This window comes from Chelonus insularis, unplaced genomic scaffold (genome assembly GCF_013357705.1).
Source record: "Chelonus insularis isolate UGA/USDA-ARS -01 unplaced genomic scaffold, ASM1335770v1 contig_406_pilon, whole genome shotgun sequence".
Lineage (NCBI taxonomy): Eukaryota > Metazoa > Arthropoda > Insecta > Hymenoptera > Braconidae > Chelonus > Chelonus insularis.
Window position 1 is genome coordinate 198,553 of NW_023276563.1, and position 25,422 is coordinate 223,974.

A 25,422-nucleotide genomic window follows, 5' to 3' on the forward strand; every position below is an offset into this window, starting at 1 on the left:
AATATCTGATTTGAACAGCGGTGGAATACAAAGAAACATACAGTTCCCATTTGTGCAACAACAGTTTTAATTTAAAAATATTTTTTTGCGTGAGAACCTTTTTACTATATCATTTTTCAAAAATCATTCCATGCTATTAACTTAATAACTACATTTAATACTTATTCACTCTTTTAAATGACATTTTTACATGTTACAAAATCAATTAAAACATTTCGAAAAGTATTCGTTGGTTTTTTTTTAATTTCATATTTATTTAAAATTATCAAGTACCATTGAATGTTTTCAATTAAATACTGATCGATAACAAATTTAAATTTTATTCATGTTTACATGTTTGAAATATCCAGCACTGGAAATTGCAGATAATTTTAACGACAATAATAATAACAATAATAACGGCATGATTTTGGTTTTATCTCATTTAATTGTATAACATTGAAAGTATTGAAATGATGTTGAAAAAAAATAATTACTTATTTCAGAAAAATTAGATAATTAAATTGTATAGATTGCAAACATGTGAAACCACCCAGAATGGAATTATCACTACTCACGATTCTCTTCATCACACACGAAGATTTAATCTTAGAAGCGTGTGATTCATCCATCTTGACTAGAAAATCCTCTTGTCTACCACTCGATCCAGCATCTGTTGCTGTCATTTTTATGCTTGCCACATATTCCAGGTACCGCCAATTATTTCCTTTACATTTATTTTCCTTTTCTTTTGCATATCACAAACGGCCTATCTACTTATCTACTCTTAACACTTTTATCCAATTATCTTCTGCAGTTCAGTTATTTTCTTAATAAAAAATACACTTTTATATTATTCTGTCTCGTATATCAAGTTATACAGTTATAATACGTTCCCTCTTATTGATTGTTCTAACGATGAATTAAAATTTTATTCAGGAAATATATTATCTATTGATTGTAAATGATCAGAGAATAGGATATACATTAAATAATAGCTTAATCTCTATCTTTAATATTAAAAAGAGTTTTGGAGTATTTTATTGGCATTGACAGACATACTATTTTAAAAATCCAAGATATAAAAATGTTTAGTTATTGATTGTTCCAACTCTAGAAAAATATTTCATTCATTTAAACATATTATCTTCTGATTGTAAATGATTAATGAATAGTTCACATTATGTGAAAGTATGCATATACATTTGTGAGTTATAGTACATTGTTTCTTACTCAAGTTGCTGCTGAAGGAGCTTCATGTATGTATACATCCTTTAAAAACAAACGTGAAAGATGATGTTTTAGAAATTCTTCTTGTAATTCCTATAATTCCTTCTTCACTTCCGGACAATATATCATAGTTTAACTTGATAGACACTAACGAGTATCTACTGCCCTTGTGGTTTTAAAAATGCATAGATCAAACTATAAAGATCAAATGATTACTCTTAAGTATCTATAAAATTAAGTATCTTGATGAATATATATATTTTTTTTATCGAGTACATTTAACAAATTTTATTGAAGCTAAAATTGCTGTCTTATTACTTCAAGTAACACAGAAAAAAAACATGTAATAAAGTCATGATCAAGTTATTGAATAATATGATGTCATTCATCAGCTTTATGATCAGTAATATCCAATGAAAAATAGCATGAACGTTGAATGAGAAATATTTTTACAAAAAATACTGATGACTAATATCTTGACAGTTGATCTGATTTGATTCATTTCAAATAGTTGAGTTGGTATATTGTAATAGCTAATACGTGATGGTATAACGTGCTGGAGATCAGTTCAGGTCACCTGCTACGTGAAAAACCTACGTCGCTTTCACGTGAGGTCGAAGTTCTTGGTTTAATGAGGATGATCGATGTAGTGTACCACCTTCAACTTTATTTTCATCCATACATTTTTATTTCAACGCTACAAAACACGTACAATAAGTGTGGATAGAAAGAGTCATGTGGAAGAGGATGGATCGCGTGGGCAAGAACAATGCTCCTTTAGCACTCAGTTTAGCTAAAGAAACCAGTAAATCGTTGCCGTTAGCAAACTTTGGATGTAGTCATTGTAATTATTAGTGACATATATACTTGTTAGTTTGAGCTTTTAGTAAAGTTATCAATCAATAAATGAAGGGAATCTGTATATCAGCAACATAAATAAACATAGCAGATGTAATTTATTTACTCAACAACATTAGTAATGTTGATGACATTGATGTAATTAATCGATATCTTCTGAAAGAGAAAATGGAATTATTTTTTCTTTAATAAATTATCATGTACAACAAACTCACTATATTTCTGTTGATGTTGAAGCATCGATTGATCATGCCTTTTGACATTTATCACATCTGTTATATCACCGGATACTTAACCTTCTTACCAAAGTACGGCATCTTATCCCTTCATCAGTCATAATTTTCATCCACAATTAGGACCCCAAGAGCTCAAGCTCCATTTGAAGAATATTACCACCTGGTACCGAATTTCTCTCTTCCAGTAGCTGCAAAAGGGCGATAAAGCATAGTCTGGAATTACCTCCAAGCTGGGTTGGTTGCAAGCATTGTCTAATCTCACGATAAAGAGTAAGCGTCTCCATGGATATATAATACCCTACTCATCACACTGACGTTAATCATGAAGCACGGAATCATCCTCTTTTACTTTGCGTGCCCAAGCGTAACTCAGAAACCTTGATGGAAGGTTCTCACATCTATCTTGGAAGATGGTAACAGTGGTAATATTCACAGCTTCTAAGCCTAAATCCATCTCTTATAACCTACCTACCATATGTCATTGAAGTTAGTAGCGTTGCTGCTAAAAGCCTCATTCTATTCTAGTGATTAAGCTTGACATTTTCTTCTTATCTTTCCCTCATATAGACTGAAAGGTTTTCTCCACCCTATATCAATATTTTCTCTGCTGACAGGCGACAAAAATATTTGATGACTAAGCAGCTTTTTGTTGATAGAAATGGCATTAGCCACTGATGATATGACATAATAATATATAAATTACTTAAAAGATCTTGAATACGATGATAGATTGACGATACTCGAGAAAAAATTTCCAGCTGAAAAGCTCAGTTGTGTATAGTCAGTAAACATTTGAAAATATTTTTGTCACTTGGCAGAAATGATATTGATTCAATTCGAGGATATATTTCTGGATGAAGATGGAGTATTTGGCGAATAATGAGCCCTTTATTTAGCGAGATAAGTGAAGGTGCAAGGGAATAGATTATGATGAGGTGATAGGACGAATACGAATGACCAAAGTGATCTGGCAAGTTCTCAAGGGTGCAACACGTTTACATGACTTGCAAGAGTCTACTCATACTCTTGGTCCAGTTGAACACAATGAACTCAACAATGGCTGATTAAGCCGCTTCTAAACGTGCACATTGTCCGAACAATGTCTCTGCACTTCAATCAGGTAGACATATACGATTGCTAGCACTCTCCCTCTTGCTCTTTGCTCATGAATAACGACGATCACGCTGGTACTGCCGCTCTCTCATCTGCGGTGTAAGGACATGCCGCGCTTACGTAGGCGCAGCCAGGCTGTCTGCCCCACCTTGAACCTGCTATTATGCGGAATAGTGTGTGGTTGAGTAACCATTGCGGTGCCGCTAGAAAACCATAAGTGTGTGTCGGTCAGCAGGACAATTTTCTAAAAGTTTAAGTCATCATTGTTTTTTATTCATTCCATCCTTGATAACTGGATCTATGAATTTGATGAATAACTAAGTTAATTAACCAACTAATCAAGATATATAGCTGATTGAATTGACGGATGTTTTGGGAATGCTATAGTAAATTATTTATGACTTAATTAAATCTGAGTTAAAACAATAGTCATAGCACACTGGCCACAACAAAGACACAAGTATTTTAGTGATATCTGAGCACTGTGTCGCCGTCTTGTCTCGACGAAACGCCGCATGAATGCGAGAACAATGCGCAAAGCCTTGACGACATCAGAGGATTAAATACCAGAAGCATTGTTCCACAACACTGTTTGTTGCTCAAGAGCAGCAAAAACTTGCAAAGAGATCCCTATAATTATTTTTAACGAACATCGTAAATATTTTTTTTTATTTTCTTGAAAAAGATTAACATACTATATTTTTATGCTATAGTCTGCTTTGTACAAATTAATCGAACTGTAATAAAAAATTCTTCAAGGTCCACCAGTTCTTTACTCTGTAAGATCGACGACATTTTACAGTTGCAGACGAGGTTAATTCTCCATTGTGTTTCATTTCTTCTTGGAAGCTTTATCACCAATCAACGGCTTTGAATAAATTACAATTCACTGAGGAGTGGCTCCAACATTGTTGAGAAAAATTAGTAATCGAAGTTTTGCTAACTTTCATCACCAATAGCTAAATTTACTTCAATAATTGTTCATCTCTTTCTGTTCCTCTTACATCATGAACCTAATTTAAATCCAGTCATCATCTAGAGTCCTGGACCTGGTCCACTGGATATGCCTCTTGTAGGAGAATTAATTCCGGCCAAGAAGAGGCATCAAGACCAGGATCATCAGCTAGAAGTTGGAGAAAAGTAGAAGGATAGTTGAAGACTAATTAGAAAATACTATAAAATGGTGTACTATAGCAAAACGTGATCAAGTCCATCAAGACGATATTTTATTACCATCTAGGAATATGCTTATCGACCTTTAGCTCTCCTTCACACACTTTCAATTGATTGAAATTCATTATTTCTGCGAAGGTAAAAAGCAACAAAATATATTCCATGTATTCAAGCATGACATATGTGTTTACACTTGGCGGCATGTGAATTACAATCGACGAATATGGTATTGCCATTCGTGGCGAGCATCCTTCTCGTTATCGCGACGTAAACAAACCAGATTTGCATATCGGTAGTGTTCAATAGTACCCTGTGAACGGCATTACGTTTGTATGAGCCGCAAGGGTGAAATGTAAAGCCAATGAATAAATAAATGTAAGACTAGTTTGTTTAAATACGTTAATATTAATATCAATTAAAATTTTAAATATCAAAGATATTAGCCTGGTACTTTTCTAAGAGTTAATTTATTTTTTACGATTAACAGATCTTAAATTTCAACCACAATTATTGGTGGTCTAGCTTAGTCTACCAGTTTAATAAATTCATGAACAACCGTTGTCCTGTCCAACATTGTCTCTCTTCTACCTTTTTACATGTTCCAAATATCTCACTTCTTTATCGACCCACGAAATCCTGTATGTCCTATCCATTCTTCTTGTTAGTCATGTCCTCTGATATCATCGAATATTCATTGAATAAATATCCTACGAATAAATGTCTTGAAAAATAATTAAATAATAACAGAACTTATTTTATAATTAGATTTAGCAGTTCATGTAGTAGTATATAGTCTTGAATATTTACTTTAGTTAACGATGTGTTAGAAACTCATTTCCCAGGTATGTTTATCTCTAAATGGTTAACATTAATGCACGCGAGTTACGCAAGATGATGATGACCTTGCCCTTGTCCACACAGCGACGAAGGTGAGTGTGAAGGTGTTTTACCACCAACTAAAGTGTACTCTACAATTAATTTACGTTTTAGCGACGGTTATTCATACGTAATATATATTACAGTATACGATGGCGATTATATAATTCCAGTCACGCCAGTAGTCAGAGAATCTCCATGAATATCTCTAGATCTATACAGTGATAAATAACACTAAAATTCATTGTTTATTATATCTCCTTTATTCAACTGGGAGCCTATCACATATTGGCATTTTAAAAAAAAATCAAACTATATCCTCTACAGCTGAAATGCTGAAAAAAAAGTAGAAAAATGTTGAAGTAAATTCGTTCAGCAATATCGTTGATGGGTTTTGTTTAATAAATAATCATTATACGGCAATAAATAGCATAGTCAGACAACGAAGTACTGACCACACGGATGTCTCTAATTATTAATGACAGTATAGCCCTTCCTCAGAGACCTCACGTGGAGAACACTTCCTTCTACTTTTGCTGCTACTCGGTATCGTCACGCGCTAGTACCGTACTGCCTTCGAGTGCCACTTGGGGATTTATTATTTTGCTCAGTTGCAGTTGTTACCAGCATACTCGGAGTCGTTTCCGTTACAGTTCAACGCTTTCTACTCCTTGAAACAAATAAAAATTTCTTTATCCCTCGTGGTTTAGCTTTCATAATGATAAAAATAATTAGTTCAATTTTAACTAAGCATCTTCCTCGTCATTTATATATTCTGAGTTATACTCAAGCATTACTTTTTCTTTCAAATAAATTACAAGTTAAAAGTCTGCTGTAGTATTGATCGACTTACCATTCACTTCAGAATTCATTTAAATATACAAAAAGTTGAAATTAAAAAAAAAAGTTTAGAATAACATTATCACTTTTTTTTTATCCATCTGTCACAATGTTATCGTGTAGTTTCAACTTACTTCATTCCAGCTGATGTGATTGTTAATCCTTCCTTTCTTCAACTTAGTCCGAAATACGCTAGCTCAATGTAGCTCCCAATGAAGTTTCTGAATATGAGAGACGATCAGTCGTGGCTCGTTGCACACCTGCGGTATCCAAGAAGCGGAACTTTAGAGTCTTGGAAAGACAAGACACTTCCTTCTGGATTATCGTATCGTGTGGACGACAGTAGATCAAGTTTCAAAGAACATTTCAGAGTAGCATCATCCAAATTAGTTTGAGAAGGAATCAGAGAGTATCTGGTGGTGGTGGAGAACTGGTTGGTTACCGATGACAAACTAGAGTAAGTGAAGCCAACCGCGGAAGGACTTTCTCAGGACTATCATTACTTTTCGGAATTGAGCTTACTTTTAGTTGCTCTTATTTGCGTGTCTCGTCTGTAAGCTTTGTAACATAGCAAAGAGCTTAAGAGTATAGTAACGAGACAAAGAAGAGAGCCGCAAAAACGTTTCCGCGCACTCGCGGTTGGCAACTAACTCTCGGAACTCGTCCAGACCCTCCCGACCTCCTGCCACGCTCTTGGAAAACCAGTTGAGGATTTTCTTTCCTTTTCTCTCTTTCTCTTCCACATCACTATGTCGCGTGTTTCTCTCAGGAAAGCCGCGCCAATTACTTATTTAAACGGACACTTGCCCCATTAAACATTTCGTATCCAGTCTCTCGGATTAGCTTGTCTCTTATTTATACGTCACTGTTGCAGATCAGACACCAAAAGATTCGTGTTACAGTGACACTTTGTCTATAAATCCTACAAATACCATTCATTTATTTTCAATGCAATGATCAAATCTCTTAATTAGTTGATAACATCATAAAATTATTACTATTGCTAAATGATTTATATTTAATATTTAAACAAGTACAAATAAAAGTGGAAAAAATTTTAAATGTAGCAATAAAACAGAAAAAAAATCAAGAATGTCCTTAATAAAATATAAACTGATACCAACGTCAAGATTGCTATCTAACAACCACTTTTAATCACGCCCCCGTATCACTGAGGTTGGACGTTACTCTGGCATATCTGACAACTTTAGATATCTACCTGAATACACCCTAGTTGTTTTATTTCTTCTACTTGTGTTGACATGATATACACCATTAGACTAGCTTTTTTTCGCTATTTTATCGTATTTCTTTACCCCACGTTCTTTTAGCACGATTGCCAAGTCGTTAAGATGTGTCTCTCGTATTTAATGGTGGCATTCTGTCTCGCATTGATTTTTGGAACTGAGCCAATAAGATCACGTTTTACGTAAGTAGAAAATTAACACACCAAGAAAGGTTCATCTTTTTTCCTTCTGTGAGGAAACCAAGAGTAAATTTTTGGTAAATACTCAGAAACAAATTCAACAACTCTGTTACTTTTTCTTTTAATTTCTTCTCCCTTTCTATGAGAGATCAATTAGCTTCGTTATCGATAAAATTATACACGGAGAGAAAAATCATATAATTTTTGTAGAGAAAATTTCAGAAAAATTACCATGCTCTCTTATAATGCGTGCACGATCGACGACCAAAGTAAAAAGTATTTTACGATCATGTAAATATTATTAAATTGAAACGTAAATATTATCAAATTGAAACATAAAGAGTATTAGTCATGGCTTCATAAAAATTGTTGTGCTGGCATGGTAAAATTTAATGTGCTGTATTAGAAAACTTCCTTATCGATTTAGTAAAATTTCTAAGTATGCTTAACAATATTTATATATCAATGTATTAATTTCTCTACAGCTTATTATTTATTTTTGATTCAAAAAAAGGCTGTAACGTAAAAAATTAATAATGTTTTTTTGATTTAGGGAAATTAAGGAATCGCGGTTGAATTTGATAATGATAAAACACTTTTATGAATTATTAAATATATCTTTATTTAAATTAAAACCAATTTTTGAGAATAAATTTCGCACCATTAGATGCTCTTACAAGATTCGTAATCTTAAAGCTAAATAGGTCATCCAAATTTAGTACATCCCACGTATACTGATCGTTGTACAATCGATAACATTCAGTTTTTTCGTAGAGGAATGTACTTATTAATTTTTTAACAATAAGACATACTTTAATATTGCTACAAACTATAATATTATCTACTTTGTAAAAAATAGGAGCATCTTTATGGCACTTGGAGAACTGTTTTTAATTGTCTATCTTTTTCAGGGCTGAGTATAAGTCTGCTGAGTAAATTTCTTAAGGTTTTCTTCAAGCATCCATTATCTCGATAATATTTTAAAACACTTTTGCCATCAGCTGAATTTAATAAAAGTTGGTATATAGGCTGTAAAAAAATTTTTAAATATAAATTATTTGTCCTTTGTTCAAATAGTTATTGATCATAAGTTAATGACACTCACGTTGTTGATAATTTCTGGACGTTCAAAATGCCCTTGTAAATCCTGTAAGATAAAACTATCTAAAAATTGAGAAAGAACACAATTGACTAGTAATTGAAAAAAATGACAACGGTTAAAAACACTGGAAAATGACTACTTTACTACAAAAACCATCATCTTTTGATCACTTATAATTAACGAAAGAAAAATTTTTCAATTTTAATAAATAAATCCACTATTTCACTAACACTGTTAACACTTTTGCACTTTACAAAAGTTGAGTTTGAACAAAAACTGATTCGATATTTTTAATTGTTGTCATTTTTTCGACAAGAAAAGGCTTAGAAGTTGTGTTGTGGGAGTTAGACTATTTAGTATGAACTACTTACCATTTTACTGTAAATAAAAAATAATACCAAAATCAGTTAATTATTTAAGAAATGAATAATAGATATTATGAATGTCAAATATTAGTTGCTATTAAAGTTTGTGAAAGATTACTTACGTCGTTACAAAATGACGCACTTTTATGTGTCACTGTATAATGTATCACTCTCTATTGATAACACAGTCAATTACGCACTGAGGAACAATAAACGTATTCAAACCTGCTTCGAAAAACTTCGAAGATGCCCGATCTTTTCCGACCTTCGATTCTTTCTTATGTTAATAGCAGAATGCACGTTGTTTTAACTTAATAGTAGAATATCTCGAAAACTATGAATCCGAGATCTAGACATAATGCGTACAATTTTTAGAAAATCGCTTTACGAACAAAATGACCCCTTATAGGCTTCTCTACGATTAATAGTTAATGAGATATCATTTTTTTTGTTTAAAATAATTCTCATGCTCAACAGCGTTGATACCTTCTTTCTCTTTCTTTCTTTCTACTATTAGCAGATAGCATTTGAAAAATTATAAGACAGCATGGTAAAATATATTAGTTCGTCTAGGACTCTATGGCAGCTTAAATAGTAATTTTTGTAAGAAAAACAATTAAAAAATATTTTTCTGTCGGGAATGGAACTTTTTACTGTGCTGTTTTACAAATTTTACAAAGCTGAATTTTAAGAAAGAATATTTTATCCTTTAAATTTTCTATGATTAATTATAATTTTTATATTTTTGCCGTACAAAATTGACTATGTTCGGCTTTCACACGTCGATTGTAGTGCTGAGCACAGTAATTTTTCTATGAATTTTCTCTCCGTGTAGGCTTTTCACAATCTTAAATGATCTGGTTCAATTCCCGTTAGACTTGCTCACGTTTACGAGAAAAAATCAGTAAAAATTGACAACGTGCACGCGTTTTAGGTGCTAAGCACGCTGTTCTAGAAAGACGATAAAGTCTAGAGTAGCCTGGTAAACATATACTTACTGGTGGATAAAAACTTCTTCTAATTGCAATCTTTGTTAAAGAAAGATTAACGACTAGTGATGGTGTATAATATCTCATAAATTTTTTCCCAGTCAAGTAAAAATGTTTCTCGCAACTGGCACTCAGCGACATGTCACGTAGCACCGTAACGAGACGCCAGGGAAGAGATAGAACAGTCAGGTAAAGTAATCACCACCAAGAGATGCTCCTAACAAGGGCGAGAATTTCTCACGTTGCAGTGGGTCACACGCAAGAGTTACTCTCGTGCCTTTTGTTAGTCTAAAAATTTTATTATACACACAATATCAGTCATCAAAAATATACCCAGTGTATAATACCCAAGTTAAAAAATAAGATCTGCTTTCGATTTTAAAAAAATAATGACCTAAATAATTAAATATACTCATTTCTTTCCCCATAAATGTACTTTTATGTGCATAAATATATTGCATCATGTCAACTGAGTTTAAAAATGAATAAAAAAAAATATTAATTGGTGAATATTTTATTAATTTTATATTTTAATCGCTTAGATCAGCCATCGATTAAAAGATAGTCGTAAGAAAAGTAGTATTAGAGCTGGATTTTTTTTTCCTCCAGTGGGATTCGAACCTGCTACCGTTGGATTCGAATAGTGCCTTTATTCACGTTGGTATCCAGACATTTCAAATGTTAATTAAGAAAAATGTATTTCTCAGGTATTTGTATTTACTATTGAAACACCGTCTAGAGCAGATCTTGTATTCCAATTAAGAATTAAAACCTGTTTTCGACTTAGTAGCTTTGATAAAAAAAATTTTATCTTATTAGAGTATGTCAAAAGCAAGTTCAGATTGTCTAAATCAGGTCATTTGCAGTCAAAACCTGGTTGTGATTTAAAAATTTAAATAATAATAATTTCATTTTGAAGAGCTCAAATCAGGTCTTATTTTTCGACTTGAGATGATTGTATTTCACCAACAAGACGCTTGGAGAAGACAATAGACACGTTGAGAAGATTATATAACTCCACAGCATTGGATTGTCTTGACCATTTATTTCGTTCAATGGAGACATTATTGTAATACTCAATGCTCAAATGCAAGAAGGAAACTTGGTGATTTTACAATTCCAGAGTATCTTCTATCTTTACTGAACATGTAGAAGCTACTTTCTCTCTCTACACGCAAGAAGATATTAAACTGGAGCTGGAGATTCCTGATAACGATGGCGTCTTTACTACGATATCCAACCTACAGATATGAAACGAAGCCGCAGATGCACTTGGATATTCTAGATTAAAATAATGAGATGTACCTGCTAAATCGTAGGGACAAGCTTTCTCTTCATCTGATAAAATTGTATCATTTATTTCCTTGGGGCTTAATGGCGTTAAGTAACTATGAATTAGCACAATCACATTGCATTTAAGATTAATACTAAAATATCTACTTATTTATTTATTCATTTTGGTTGTATTGAAATATTTATATTTCATTCTTAAAAATTAATAAGACATTATTAATTATGTTAAGGTTTTATTTATTTATTATTACAAATAGCAATTAGTATAATTATTCAATTTAAAATATTACTTGCTATTAGAAGAGAACTTTATGTTTTTTTAGAAATAAAAAATAACGGCACAATTTTTTTCATATCTTATATAAAAATTTTAACAAAACAAAAAAAAAAAAATATAAAAACTTAGCTTTTAGCTTGAAGAAAATATTTTTAATGTGGGCATAGGACAAAGCTGGTGCACTACACCAATATAATACAGTGCAGCTTTTGCTCCCATAGGACAATATAAAGTCGAGAGCTTTCTTATCAGTTGAAATGCCTCTAGCATAACGCCTCACTCCACTTTGCACCTACGAGACGTTTTATCTTTATCTACGCGAGAGTGAGTTTTAACTTGAACGTTTTCCATTTTGTCCTCAAGGGTTTTTGCTTCTTCGATACTATGTTTTATTATATTCATAACATATTTATTAAAAAAATATCTATCACTCTCAGTAGACTTTTCACGTTACCATATTGATCATTTCCGCTCAGGTATCAGATAAATTTTTTATTTTAAATTGTTTGAATTTAAAAAGAAAAATTAAAAAATATCTATTGCATCGTGAATGTATGTTTTGTTATTAATTATTTCACCGATGAATAAAGTTTTATGTTTCATTTAAAATATTAATAATGAATCGAAAAATATTGAAAAATTCTCAACATAAAATTTAATAGCAATTTGTAAAAACAAAACACTTTTTTTACAATAAAATAAAAAAGTCCATATTTATTCATGAATGAAATCTCTGTAATTGCATTTGTTTTCAAGTAAATCTCTGGGTTGTATTTCGAGTTTGTACATTGGCCAAACACCCGATCACAACGTGGAATAGTCTAGAAAAGAATTGGCTAAGGGAAGTAAAAAAGCTCAAAAGCTAACGGGTAAAACGTGACTCAGTTGTGAAATAGCTAAGAAAGTGTGTTCTTTCAATAAGGTGTAGAATAGTTTTCGTATCACAGTTTCTTTTATATAATACCCAACCTCCTTATTTAGTTTTTAACCCTTCAACGCAGCTTCATAGGAGCCAAGCTGTAACAGTGTAATTTACTGAAAGGAACCGATGTGTACTTTTTGCACTACAAAATGAGACACGTTCAGAAGAGTAATTTCCTTGTAGATTGAATATGCTAATGGTATACTTGAACGATTAAAATTAGATTATAACCTATTTGTAACGTGTGTAGAGCTAAACTCATTGATCTTAAGAAGCTTCGAGCAACAGTGAAACATTAGTTTAACTCCAAAAAAGACATTTTTTCAATGGGATCTAACTAAACTGTTCATTACTCACTTTAAGGAAAAGAAAAAATGAATTAAAAAACTTACTACATCCGTTTACAGATGCTACTTTATTTTCTATGTTGCTAAATTATTAATCATTTAATGAAACCTACTATCTATGCTACTTCATCACGTCATTTTCTTTCTTTTTTGCTCAAAACGAGGCCAAAGAAGGTGAAAAAAGTTCAAGGATCTCATAATAAGGGGTTGTTACTAATATTAACGAGGCAAACTTAGCAAAAAGTTGCTCGCATTATATACCATACATATATAAAACCAGCTATAAGTTGCTTTTCACTTCCTTTTTTACCGCAACCACATCGTAGCGGGCGGATCATATCAGACCGATCGCTTCAAAATGCAAGAGCTTCTCTTGTAACTTACATCACGGCCTTCAATATCCTCCCAACTGTATTATGAACTTTGTCTTTTACTTGGAATACTTGTACTCTCCTGAGTTCAGTTGAGAGAAGTAAGTAAAATTCTTTAGTCATCTGATAGATTACACCCTGGACCTGTTTTGTGCTTTTTTACATAATCAATATCATAGTTACTTTCAATAATAAATTTAAACTCTTTGATTCAATATAAACGCAATCAGAATGTTGATGAAGTAAATGATCTATCAAGTTAAGTGCGGTGCATTGATTTAATTTGAATCATATTTTGTAAATGTTTGAGTGAGATTGATGCTTTGGAAAGTACCAGAACATGGTCGATCATATCAAGTAGAAGGTTGAACTATAATGTTATTTATTCAGCTCTTCAAATTTGTTGGCCATTAAATTAAAATTATACCAATACAGCAACTCGTATAAAAAAATTGAGACTATGAAGAATTTTTAGGGAACTTTATTTTTTTTTGAAGATTTTTCTTTTTACTCCAAAAGTTCACTAGACGCCCCTCAATTTTTCGACAAAATAATTTAATTAGATTTCTTTATTTATTGAAAATGCTACAATAAATGATATAATGAGAATAAAATAATAATAATTAACAACAAATTTAAATTTAATATTATTTAGATAAATAAAACAGTTTGAAATAAATACATTTTATTTTATTTATCATTGATAAATAATTTTTATATTTTATTGTATTGTAACATAAAAAAAATGTTAATTTAACTGTAGAAAAAATTTATATTTATTTTTCATATTCCCATGATTATTTTAAAAAAATATATTTTTTTATGATGGATTTTAAATTAACAAAAAATCAAGTTAAATAAATATCTAAAAAATTTTTATTGATTTCATTATATATAGTATTTCTGCAAGTAGGGAACGTTCGAGATAAAACAAAAAATTAAAAAAAAAAAAGGAAGAAAATAAAGTTTTGTTTAGTTTCACTAGGGAAACATCAAGGAAGAAATAACTTGCATTTAATTAAATTACAAAACAACAATCTTTGTAACAATTAAAGTCTGGTCCTATTCTGGAGTTCCAAACATGGCCTACTTAATCTTTAAAACACCTCGCCTGTTATGACATTTATAAAAAAGTCATTCAGTCAATTCAGGTTTAGGAAAGAAAATAAAACTAGGACCATTTAGTAATTATTTGTGGAATGAGTAGAACTGAGATGGTAATAGAGTAGTAATGAGGTAGTCAGGTAATTTGGTCTTGTTATTAAATATTCCAATACCATTACTGCATACTGTAGGAAAACATAATCAGTCTTATACATGGCCATATTTCATTGCTTCGGTAAAGTCATTTAAATAATTACAATTAATATGTTTACTTACGTTTAATAAAACATTTAATTATATATTTTCCAAACTAGGTCATATTAAAGTGGTTCGTTTGCATGCTTTTAGCCACTTAATGGAACATTTTAGAAGCATAAGCTAATTGTAACAAGTAACATTGTTTTATACAAACAACAAATTAATCATAGTTCATGGAAAATATTAACATCTAATATTTTAAATGCACATGCATCAAAATTGTTCTATAAAATTTCGATAAAATATTCAAGGCAATGAATGTGTATTTGGTTTTTTTTTTCGCTCGATATTGCTACAAATAAAAACTATTGTCACATCAAACATTTTCACCCATTGTTTGATACACTATTGTACATCTTCCATAGATGAAATTTTGTCAAAAAATACAAAACATATAAAACAATGTACGTCTATATGATATTTTTTAATTTTAGTTTTTGAATAACAAATGAATTCAATGTCATTCCAAAAGTATTGACATTTTACATTCAATATCTTTGGCAAATAAGTTGAAAGCAAAAATCCAGCTGAATCATATTCTATTTTTATCGTCATCAATCTCAAAGGATTAAACAATTCTTAAAAATGATAAAAGATGATGATGTGAAAGAGTTCATTAAAAATAATTATATACAGTATTTTATTTATTTTTCAGATCAGTTTTTGTTGTTCACAAATATTGTATAGTAGTGAGGTTTATGTTCAATTCCATCTTCAAAGAAGAACCAGTTGTAAGAGCTGCTTTATTATAAAAGAGTACTTGATCTTCTCGTGATGTCGTTTGACTTTGGAGAATTTTTCATTGTTGAGTATTCTTATTTATTCATCTGTTTTGTTGTTGATCAGAAAAAACTAGAGTTTCTCTTTCTGTATTCTTTTGTTTGATCAACAGATTTTCGTGGCTCTCTAAATCTGCTTTCTCTTACCCATCCTCTGTATCTCGTGTATTCTTTGTTTATCAGACAAACAGAATCGTAGTACAATATCAAAGAGCTGAAATTCGATTTCAAATAATTCACATTCCCTTTTATTTCATTTCTTTTTTTATCCCACTCTCATATCGCTCAGCTCGAAAAAACTGAAAATCTTTTTATCTATCGTCGCGTTGAAACATTGAAATCGGCTTTGTTGATTTTGTTGATTTCTGCCACACACACACGCACACATGTGGCACATCGTACTTGCAAGTTTTTTGCCAATAGTACTTGGATGCTCGATAATTGCAAGGGTGAAAGAGTAGGAGGAGAAGGAGGAGGAAGAGAAGAGCTCGGTGACGAGACCCGAAGTTTCACCCTGCAATTTCCGGTATCGTTCAATCGACAGTAACGTTAATTCCCGGAGGGCGTTACGCGACGAGACCGTTGAAAACTGTTGCATACGAATCGAACCCAAAGCCCGTTGTCGTTTAGGTCGCTAGAGAGTAGTGTACACATACTCATTCTCTTCTATCTGCAACTTCTCTTGCATTGTAACCGCACCAATCCACCCCTTCGATGCACCGAGTGATTTCGCATTCGAGGCCAACGGGGCCAATTTATCCGGAAAACCCCTTGCCAATCGCTGCGAATCGCCAATACTATAAAACATCAATGCGAATAAAAAAAATTTGTGTTTATTTTCCTCTGAATTAATAGTTAGTTTATTTTTACAAACCTAAAAGTCGGTATCCAGTTGGTAGGTCTCCATTACAGGACAGCTAACTAAACCATCTGATCACTGCTTTTGACACTAACATTCCAAAGTTGTCATGCTCAGTTATACATGTTGTTGCACAAAACATTGGCAAAATCTATATACAGTCTAGTGGGCTACAGTTAATACATGCGATTACACAATGATACGATCGTAGTTCTAGGCTGTGAAGAGTGTCCTACATTGTCTGCTATGCTTTTGCTACATCGAATCTGTCACAACCAGAACACACTATCTCTTGTACAATTGTTACAAGTGCTCTTGATATATATTTTATCTCAATTCCAATGAAAAGCACGAAAATTGCTCAAGATAACGATAAAGTTACTTTCATCCTTATTGTTCTTTTACATTTTAAAAATACCTTTCCAATGTTTACTTTTTTAACTACTTAAATAAGACGTTTTCCGGAATTGTAATGATAAGAATGTACGTGAGATGAAGTTTAATTTATAAAAGCATTCTTGCAAAATGATAAAATACAAAGCACGAATAAACAGTTTTCATTTTTTTTTCTTTATGTAATATAACGAATAAAGTTGGATTTTAAGTTCGTTAAATTGTCTCAAGTGACATAAAATTACTTGAGAATTTTGATTTATTTCTAAGATTCCAGCTAGTTGAAATAAATCATTTATTTTTTAATTTCATTCCATTTCTATTAATCATCCGCTAATTTAAATAAGTCTTTAAAATACTTTGAACCTTTTTTCAAATTCATATCTTGTATATTATCACTAAAATGATTTATGATACATGAATTAACCAATAGAAGGAAAAATTAACAATTTAATGTTAAAATATAAGCAAGATAAACAAACGTTTATGCTAATTACTGTGGAAAATGTTGGATTTAGAGTTGAATATAACTAACGAGTGGTACAGTTGTGAGTAATGTCTCATAGGGTCATAGAAACGCCCTCGTTCTTTACTGTCTACAGTCAGACTGCAGATATATTTACAACTGGCAACATTCAGTTTTCACTGTGCCATACGTTGTAAGTAAAGAAACACGCAATGTCGTGCCACTGATGTACTACATATTCTATACATTCAAGAATTAATAAAGATCTTGGCTATTGCACCTGCTCACGAGCTATCATCAAATCAAGTTTGCATCTTGTTATACAAATTGAATGCACTTTCAGCACATTATCCTGAAAGCTTATAGTTACATGAAAATCACCTCAGTATTTTATTATTAAAGTTATTTCCTTAGATTCCTATGAATATTTTTATGCTCACTCATCTTTTATGTTTTATGAATTTTAATTTTGTTTATATAGTGATTCTATTATATCCATGATAAAATTATCCTCTCTACAAACGAAACAATGAAAATAATGAAATAAACTGCAAAATCAATGAATATTCACTGGTTTTGCAGTTTGTTGCATTTTTAGAACGTCCCTTTTAGATCATTTTGGCTATTTTCAAAATCTGTTTTAATACTTGAGATTTTATTTCTAACTATGTACTTTAAATAAATAATACTTAAGTAATTTAAATACTTAAAAACGAGAACCTAAAAGTATTCAACAATTTTTAATAAATTCCCCCAGAGCAGAAATGATATCTTGATAATATGACGGTCAGAAATAAGGTGCGTCAAAATCTTATATCCATACATAAACTTTTTTTTCATCACATTTTCCTGAGAGTTTATGTCAACGTTAGTGTTATTCGAAGCAGTTGGATCTAGATCCTCATATAATTTGACGTCGAGATAAAATCCTTCAGGAATGTCGACAATGAAACCTTGGCCTGGAATCTATGAGGCAATGTCGTTTTATTGGTCACTATAAACAACATGTTTCAGATGAACTCTATTTTTTCGCACAAATATCATTGTGTTAAATCGCTCTTGAAGATCTTTCATGGTCCTTATATATAGATGATAATAAAAAAAAAATCTAGATAAAATGACTTTTTTTTTTGCAAAATAATTCAACTGGAATAGAGAGAATTTAGCATTTCGTACCAACGTCAACTAAACAAAGAATACGAAGGATTGTAATTCGTTGGCACGACGTGTGTGCAACTGGAGGCCAATGGTATTCGGTATCATATTTCAGAATAATATTTCTGGTTATGTGTCTGGGTTGTCATGCTAGTTGCATACTAATGTTCAAAACTTGGTTGCACCTTTCCATCTATGTCTTTTGGAAAATATAATTTTTCAAAAAACTACCTCTTATGACAGGATTTCCTTTGATTTTCAATCTACTTTCGAATATTGAATCTACTCTAGCTATTATGCAGTCATGCTGTCAGTCAAGTACATCATTTTCATTTGTACATGCTTCTTATTTTTATAAATATTTTTCATAAGGCCAAAGAATCCCCTATTTGCTTGCCAAATAAAATGTCATTGCATCATCAAAGAATTGGACTACGCTGATTTAAATGATTTCAAAATAGAATTTAGTTGTTCGTCATTGAATTTCAGTTGAATTCAAATTATTCATTTCACGTCACAAAGGGACAATATTATACTGTTATAGAACTCGAGCTAGACTAATTGTAATACAAAATAGTCATTTGATTGGCTTGTAAATATTCAGACATTTGTAAAACAATATTCAAATGACATTAAATCTTAAATAGGAATATATTTAAAATAGTTGTATCAATTATTTGATGTTTTTAGAGCTACATTTCATCATCAGAGTTTTAATTATAAATTAATTTGGAATGTTTGTGAACTTTGGTCAGACGTTTCTTGATATTTTGTTCAGATTTTTCTTGCCAAAGGTTACACTTATGTTCAGGATTCATAGGACTTCCTCTAGGACAATTGAAAGTTTTTGCAAAGTCTTCCATATTTGAAACTCCACCTATTACTCGAATACGACCAATACTATGAGAATTTAGGCGTTTCAATAGCTCTGCATATTTCTCAGTTGAAGCTTCACACATAATCTATGGAAAAAAAATTTTTTGATTAGTTGTTATTATTAACATTTAATGGCTTCTTTAATTTACTCACGTTAGCAAATGAAATAAAGAACATTTGCTCATCAGTAAAATCCTCAAAGCCTGGAAGCTTTAAGCCCTTCCCATTTTTACTCATCAAGTTTTTATATGCATGAAATACTGATTGGATTCCTGTTGCGTCAGCAAGATTTTCCCTCAGAGTTCGAAATCCTGAACTTGGTTCCTTTAAAAGAAACATTCATTTTTTGCTAATCGATGCCAATAAACATTTCATAAAATTCAATTGATTATTTTACCTCAGAAGAGTTACGTTGAGAATCATTATACAATTTGTTATAATGATCAGCATAACATTTAGCTTTATCAAATAATTTTTTCCAAATTCCATTATCTCTACTTATTCTCTCCATATCAGCGTCAGTTTCAGCATAACGAAATTCTAAAATCAATCTTCAATAAGTAATATTGAATGTAATATATTTTATTAATAAAATTAATTAGTTTTCTTATTATTTATTAGCCCATCAGCGATTGTATGTGTGATATTACATTACTAACAATCCACAAAGTGCACATACATTTACATCTAATCTAATATTAAAATATTTTATGTGATAAATTTTGAATAATACAATACCACGAGTATCATATCCATGTCCCATTTCGTGACCCAGCACAGTTCCTATTATTCCGTAATTAACAAATCTATATATTCAGAAGAATTTACTTTATTAAAGAAAAAAATAAAAAAATATTTCTATTGCTAATTAGATGAATTAATTATTTCTTACTCTGGTAATTGTGGTGCGAGCAAAGGTGGTTGAAAAACAACAGGTGGTACCTCTTAAATATTAAATAATAATCACATTAACAATTAAACAAATTATCATTATAGTTGAAATAAAAAAATTTAGTAAATTAAAACTTACGCACTCTGCCACCTCCATATGCTGCATTTACTGTAATCATCATCTCATCACTGGATGATTTAATTTCATTATTTACAATATTGTTTGTTGATTAATTTTATACTGAGAAAAAAATTTAATCACAATTAAAAATGTTTAAAAAGTAACTATTTAAACTTACCATAATCTTGAATCAAATATAAAAATAAATAAATAAATTTATTGAAATCTTTTATTGCGAATGTTTCAAATTCTTTCTATTGATTAAATAAACATTTTTCTGCATAGCATAAATTGTTTTCTCAGTGTCAGATTATTGTGATTCAAAAAAATACCTTAACCATATATCTTCAAGTTCAACGAGTAGTCGCATTCTTCTCTTCACTAAGAATCTTCTATAGGCCAAAACATTTTCCATGTAATCAGAGCCAATGGTCAACTATTGTATGAAATCATTTTTATTATTTTATAAAATAAATAAATAAATGTCAATAAGTTTTCATGATAAGGTTAATAAAATACTTACACCACGATACACTTGAATAATGATAGAAGTATTTTTGTACCAGTCAGGAAATCCAACATCAAAATCCATTATGTCAAGTTTCTCTAACATATTTGTTCGTGTCTTTTCATCTATTACATTCGAGGTAACGATGATGTTCCGCATACTTTTACGAATGTTTTCTACGATTGTTTGTATCTAAATAATCATTATTAATAAATCAATAATGAGCTGTTTATTTTTATGTAATTAAATGAAATTATAATTTTAATAGAAAATAATAATAAATAATTTAAATAAAAATAATCAAGAGTATTTACTTTTTTATCAGTTTCTTTAGAGAAATATTTTTTCATAAATCCAAAAGCTACAGCATCAATTATTTTCGTTTCTTGAATACACTCTAGCCATCTGAAAAAATTAATATTATTCTACAATAAAATTTTCATAAATAAAATGTATTAACATCCATAATATATTAACCGTGGAGGTCTTTCAGTAATACCATACTCTTTCTCCATTAATTCAAAGAGCTTATCTTTCAAATCTTTTGTTGAATATTCAAGCATACTACTTACAAAATGCCAGTGAATGTAATTAACTGAAAATTAAAATTGTAATAAGCAATAAATATATATTAATTCATTTATGATAAATATTTTACCAATTGTCCTTTTGGATGTCTTTCTCATGACTTCGAATAATTTTAGAAAATACATTTTGTCAGAGACTCCAACATTCAAATCATCACCATAAGTTAGACTAATCATATCGAACATCCTGCCCATCAATTTATCAAAGTCTATGACATAACTGTCGTCCTTATTATCATAATCAATATTATTTTCACTCTCACCATTCTCTTCAATGATTGCTGTTATATTGTCATGATACCATTTTTTAAAATCACCAAACGTGTCGAATTTCCAATCGAAATATTCATCACTTTGAATCTATAAATATTGTATTGAATAAAATTATGATTAATCAAAGTAAATTATTAAAAAACATTTGAGATTTATAAATAGATACTTAAACTTACTGTAAATAACTTTTTTTCAAATTCAACTAATTCTCTCACATCCCTTTGAAACACCTCTTCAGAAACATCAGCTTTATTTTCAGCAATAAAAATCCTTGCAACGCTTTCAACTAGAGTCTGATAAGCATCATAATCTTCACCAGTGTAATTTCTATATTTAAGCGGAAGCTTTCCAATTAAAGGAAGTTCACCAGGTAGAATCTAAATTAATGAATGAATTCAGTAATTACTACGAAAGAAGTTTTAAAAAATGATTAGATGAAAAAAAGAACAAATTAATAAAGTTGATGATATATTAAAATAACTCACACCAATGTCATCGTATGAAAATGCTCTTGGCTTGAATTGATAAAATATATATGATCTTGTCAAATGAAAGTAATATCCCTCAACTTGTTGCCATGAAAATTCTTCTTCATCCCACATCTCTTCATCAATAGTCATTGGCCATCCTCCAAAGCGCATCAAAATTGTTTCTATTGGTTGTAATCCTCGTTTTTCAAGTAAATCTATTAAACAGAAATTTTTATTTTAATGTTTTAGTTATCTCGTATAAAAAATTTTGTTTCTCGACCGCTCATCAATAGATTCGTGAGAATAAGATATTTTGATTGCACTAGTTAAAATTATAATTGTTGCGAAATTTATGCAAAAATTGGAGTAAGTTCCCGTTTTACCCCATTTTAGGGGTGAGAAAATTAATTTTTTAAATGTTTGACCTGATTCCGCATTTCTACGCATCAAGACGGAGAGAATGAGTGGTCGAACTTGAAAATCGGACAACTTTGATTTTTCGACCCAAAAAAATGGCAAGTGGTACCCCTTTCCATTTTTTTTGGCCAAAAAATAAAGGTACTCCGATTTTGATGATTGAGGACTCATTCTCTTCGTCTTGATGTGTAGAAATGCGGAATCGGGGCACCGGTCAAGAAAATTCACTTTTACACCCTTAAAAACGAGTTACACTAAATACAAATTATGGATTATCATCCCCTTGACTTTAAACCCTTATAACTCATGAACGGATGGTTCAATAACTGATTTTAGGGACGTTTCGAAAAGCTAAAAATCTAAGCTAAACATACATATCTATAAAAAATATTTAAAAAATTTCTTTCACCCTTAAAATCACTAAAATATAAGAAAAAATCACATTATTTCAGGAAGTTGCCAACTATTTCGGCCATTTTGAGGGTGAAAGAAATTTTTTAATTGCTTTTTATGGATATGTGTTTTTAGCTTAGATTTTGAAGTTTCTAAAGAGCCCTTAAAAATCATTATTCGATGCATTGGATAAGAGTTATAGGGGTCCAAAGTCTAAGAGTAGATTATTTTTTGGCCCTTACGCGACTTTGGACCTCTTTAACTCTCGAACAGTTCATCGAAAAATGATTTTTAAGGGCTCTTTAGAAACTTCAAAATCTAAGCTAAAAACACATATCCATAAAAAGCAATTAAAAAATTTCTTTCACCCTCAAAATGGCCGAAATAGTTGGCAACTTCCTGAAATAATGTGATTTTTTCTTATATTTTAGTGATTTTAAGGGTGAAAGAAATTTTTTAAATATTTTTTATAGATATGTATGTTTAGCTTAGATTTTTAGCTTTTCGAAACGTCCCTAAAATCAGTTATTGAACCATCCGTTCATGAGTTATAAGGGTTTAAAGTCAAGGGGATGATAATCCATAATTTGTATTTAGTGTAACTCGTTTTTAAGGGTGTAAAAGTGAATTTTCTTGACCGGTGCCCCGATTCCGCATTTCTACACATCAAGACGAAGAGAATGAGTCCTCAATCATCAAAATCGGAGTACCTTTATTTTTTGGCCAAAAAAAATGGAAAGGGGTACCACTTGCCATTTTTTTGGGTCGAAAAATCAAAGTTGTCCGATTTTCAAGTTCGACCACTCATTCTCTCCGTCTTGATGCGTAGAAATGCGGAATCAGGTCAAACATTTAAAAAATTAATTTTCTCACCCCTAAAATGGGGTAAAACGGGAACTTACTCCAATTTTTGCTTAAATCATGCTCCAATTCTAATTTTAACTAGTGCAATCAAAATATCTTATTCTGACGAATCCATTGATGAACGTTTGAGAAACAAAATTTTTTACACGGGATCATTTATTTTAAAAAACATCCTCACCTTCATCCATGCATGAGTGATACCATTTTTTGGCTTGTCTGACTGGCAAAATGTCTCCTGACTCAATCTTTTCCTCTAATATACCTATAAATATTATCATTATTAGGAAGTTGTTGTGACCAATTTTTTTACATTAACAAACCTTTCACTCTCAGATGAACCACATTTTGAAACATGTGAATTTTTGACCATGCTGGAAGATATCCTGGAATTTTACTGGATTGATTCCAATTACCACAGGTAAAATCATAAAAATCATCACACGGATCAACTGATTTATTCATACTATGAAGAAACTCTTGTGCTGCAATAATTTTTTATTCAAGAATTAACATCAATATTTTCGAAAAACAATATTTTAATATATTGAATTGATTTTTACCTATTTTTTGGCATTCTGGTGTTGTACAAACTTGTTGATTATCAACATTTTTTTCAACTCCATTCCCATCTATATCCACAAGCCAACTATAAATGTCGAAATAATCAGCATCATTTTCCCATGTTATTTTTCTTGAATATGTTGGAGCTAAAGTATTAGATAATATAACTGCAACCAATCTGAAATCATAACATTATTCCAATTATTAACAACTATATCCAATAAATTATTCCAGTAGACGAATTTACAAATCATACATTATTTTAATGAAAATTTTGTTTTCCATCGGAGACCAATTAATTGGACACGATATTATGCGAACTCTGAGTAATGACAACTAATGATCTATTTATATTGCATGCTGTCCATGAATACTATCGGCTTACGCTTATCGTCATGGTACATGCATCCGTAATAGAAAATATATCTAGTTTGAATCATTAAACTTGAGGTATATGTGATTATTTTTTCTCGACCATAATTATTTTGCAATCATATAATTTCTGATATATTATTCTATTTATTATAATTTATTTTTAATAATTATTTTATCATCAATTATTTATTTATTATTATTTTATTATCTCCCATAAAAATGCACTTGAATTTCTTCTGGGCATATAGAATACTTTTCTAAAGACACGGATTCCTTAAATATTTTTCACCATTCCTTAGCAATCTTTAGATACCTTTGGTTCATATTAATTCCAAGATAGAATTTTTTCAGAATATTTTGTGTTGTGGATTTGCATTGTAATCATGAAAAAATCTCCATCCATCAAACGTCAGTAACACAACAATAGCTGTGTTGCCCCACAGAAAGACTTCTCGATCCCCACCGAATTCATATCCCTCTCTTCAAGCATCATTTAAATGCCCGAATACATCACATCAATGAGTTAACGAAAGAGCCAGGAAGAAGGGGAGCCAAAACACAACTCTTCCTCAGGGACAACGATATTTTTATCTATCGAGACTGATTTATTACCTTTAATCCTTTATTGTTGCTTCCAAGTTTTTTTCCTTACTCGTGGCATCAATAAATTCGCAA

General features: G+C 30.9%; 1 protein-coding gene and 1 long non-coding RNA gene across 2 annotated transcripts; both read right to left on the reverse strand.

The window, feature by feature from the left end:
• Positions 1-8,327: 8,327 nt before the first annotated feature.
• LOC118069205 (uncharacterized) lies at positions 8,328-9,797 on the reverse strand. The gene is made up of 4 exons (XR_004690592.1): positions 9,321-9,797; positions 9,205-9,211; positions 8,837-8,878; positions 8,328-8,760 (listed from the first exon to the last, which is right to left on the reverse strand). It is a non-coding gene; the product is annotated as an uncharacterized lncRNA (long non-coding RNA).
• A 9,246-nt stretch (positions 9,798-19,043) lies between these two features.
• Positions 19,044-24,693, reverse strand: LOC118069222 (neprilysin-like). The gene is made up of 17 exons (XM_035087190.1): positions 24,629-24,693; positions 24,372-24,550; positions 24,132-24,293; positions 23,990-24,073; positions 22,153-22,352; positions 21,844-22,044; positions 21,466-21,754; positions 21,285-21,402; positions 21,122-21,212; positions 20,823-20,999; positions 20,632-20,735; positions 20,318-20,367; positions 20,180-20,231; positions 20,026-20,093; positions 19,685-19,827; positions 19,441-19,611; positions 19,044-19,373 (listed from the first exon to the last, which is right to left on the reverse strand). Exons 1-17 carry the CDS (start codon positions 24,655-24,657, stop codon positions 19,125-19,127), a joined length of 2,367 nt encoding a protein of 788 aa, XP_034943081.1. The 5' UTR covers positions 24,658-24,693; the 3' UTR covers positions 19,044-19,124.
• Between the last annotated feature and the right edge of the window lie 729 nt (positions 24,694-25,422).

What these genes read in the sequence shown, in the direction of transcription:
- LOC118069222 (XM_035087190.1), bottom strand. Translation starts at nt 24,657, where the DNA reads ATGGAAAACAAAATTTTCATTAAAATAAT. An exon ending in CTAAAGAAACTGATAAAAAA is followed by an intron (nt 21,000 to 21,121) that starts GTAAATACTCTT and finishes ATGATTATTTAG; the next exon opens with ATACAAACAATCGTAGAAAA. An exon ending in CTCAACGTAACTCTTCTGAG is followed by an intron (nt 19,612 to 19,684) that starts GTAAAATAATCA and finishes TTTCTTTTAAAG; the next exon opens with GAACCAAGTTCAGGATTTCG.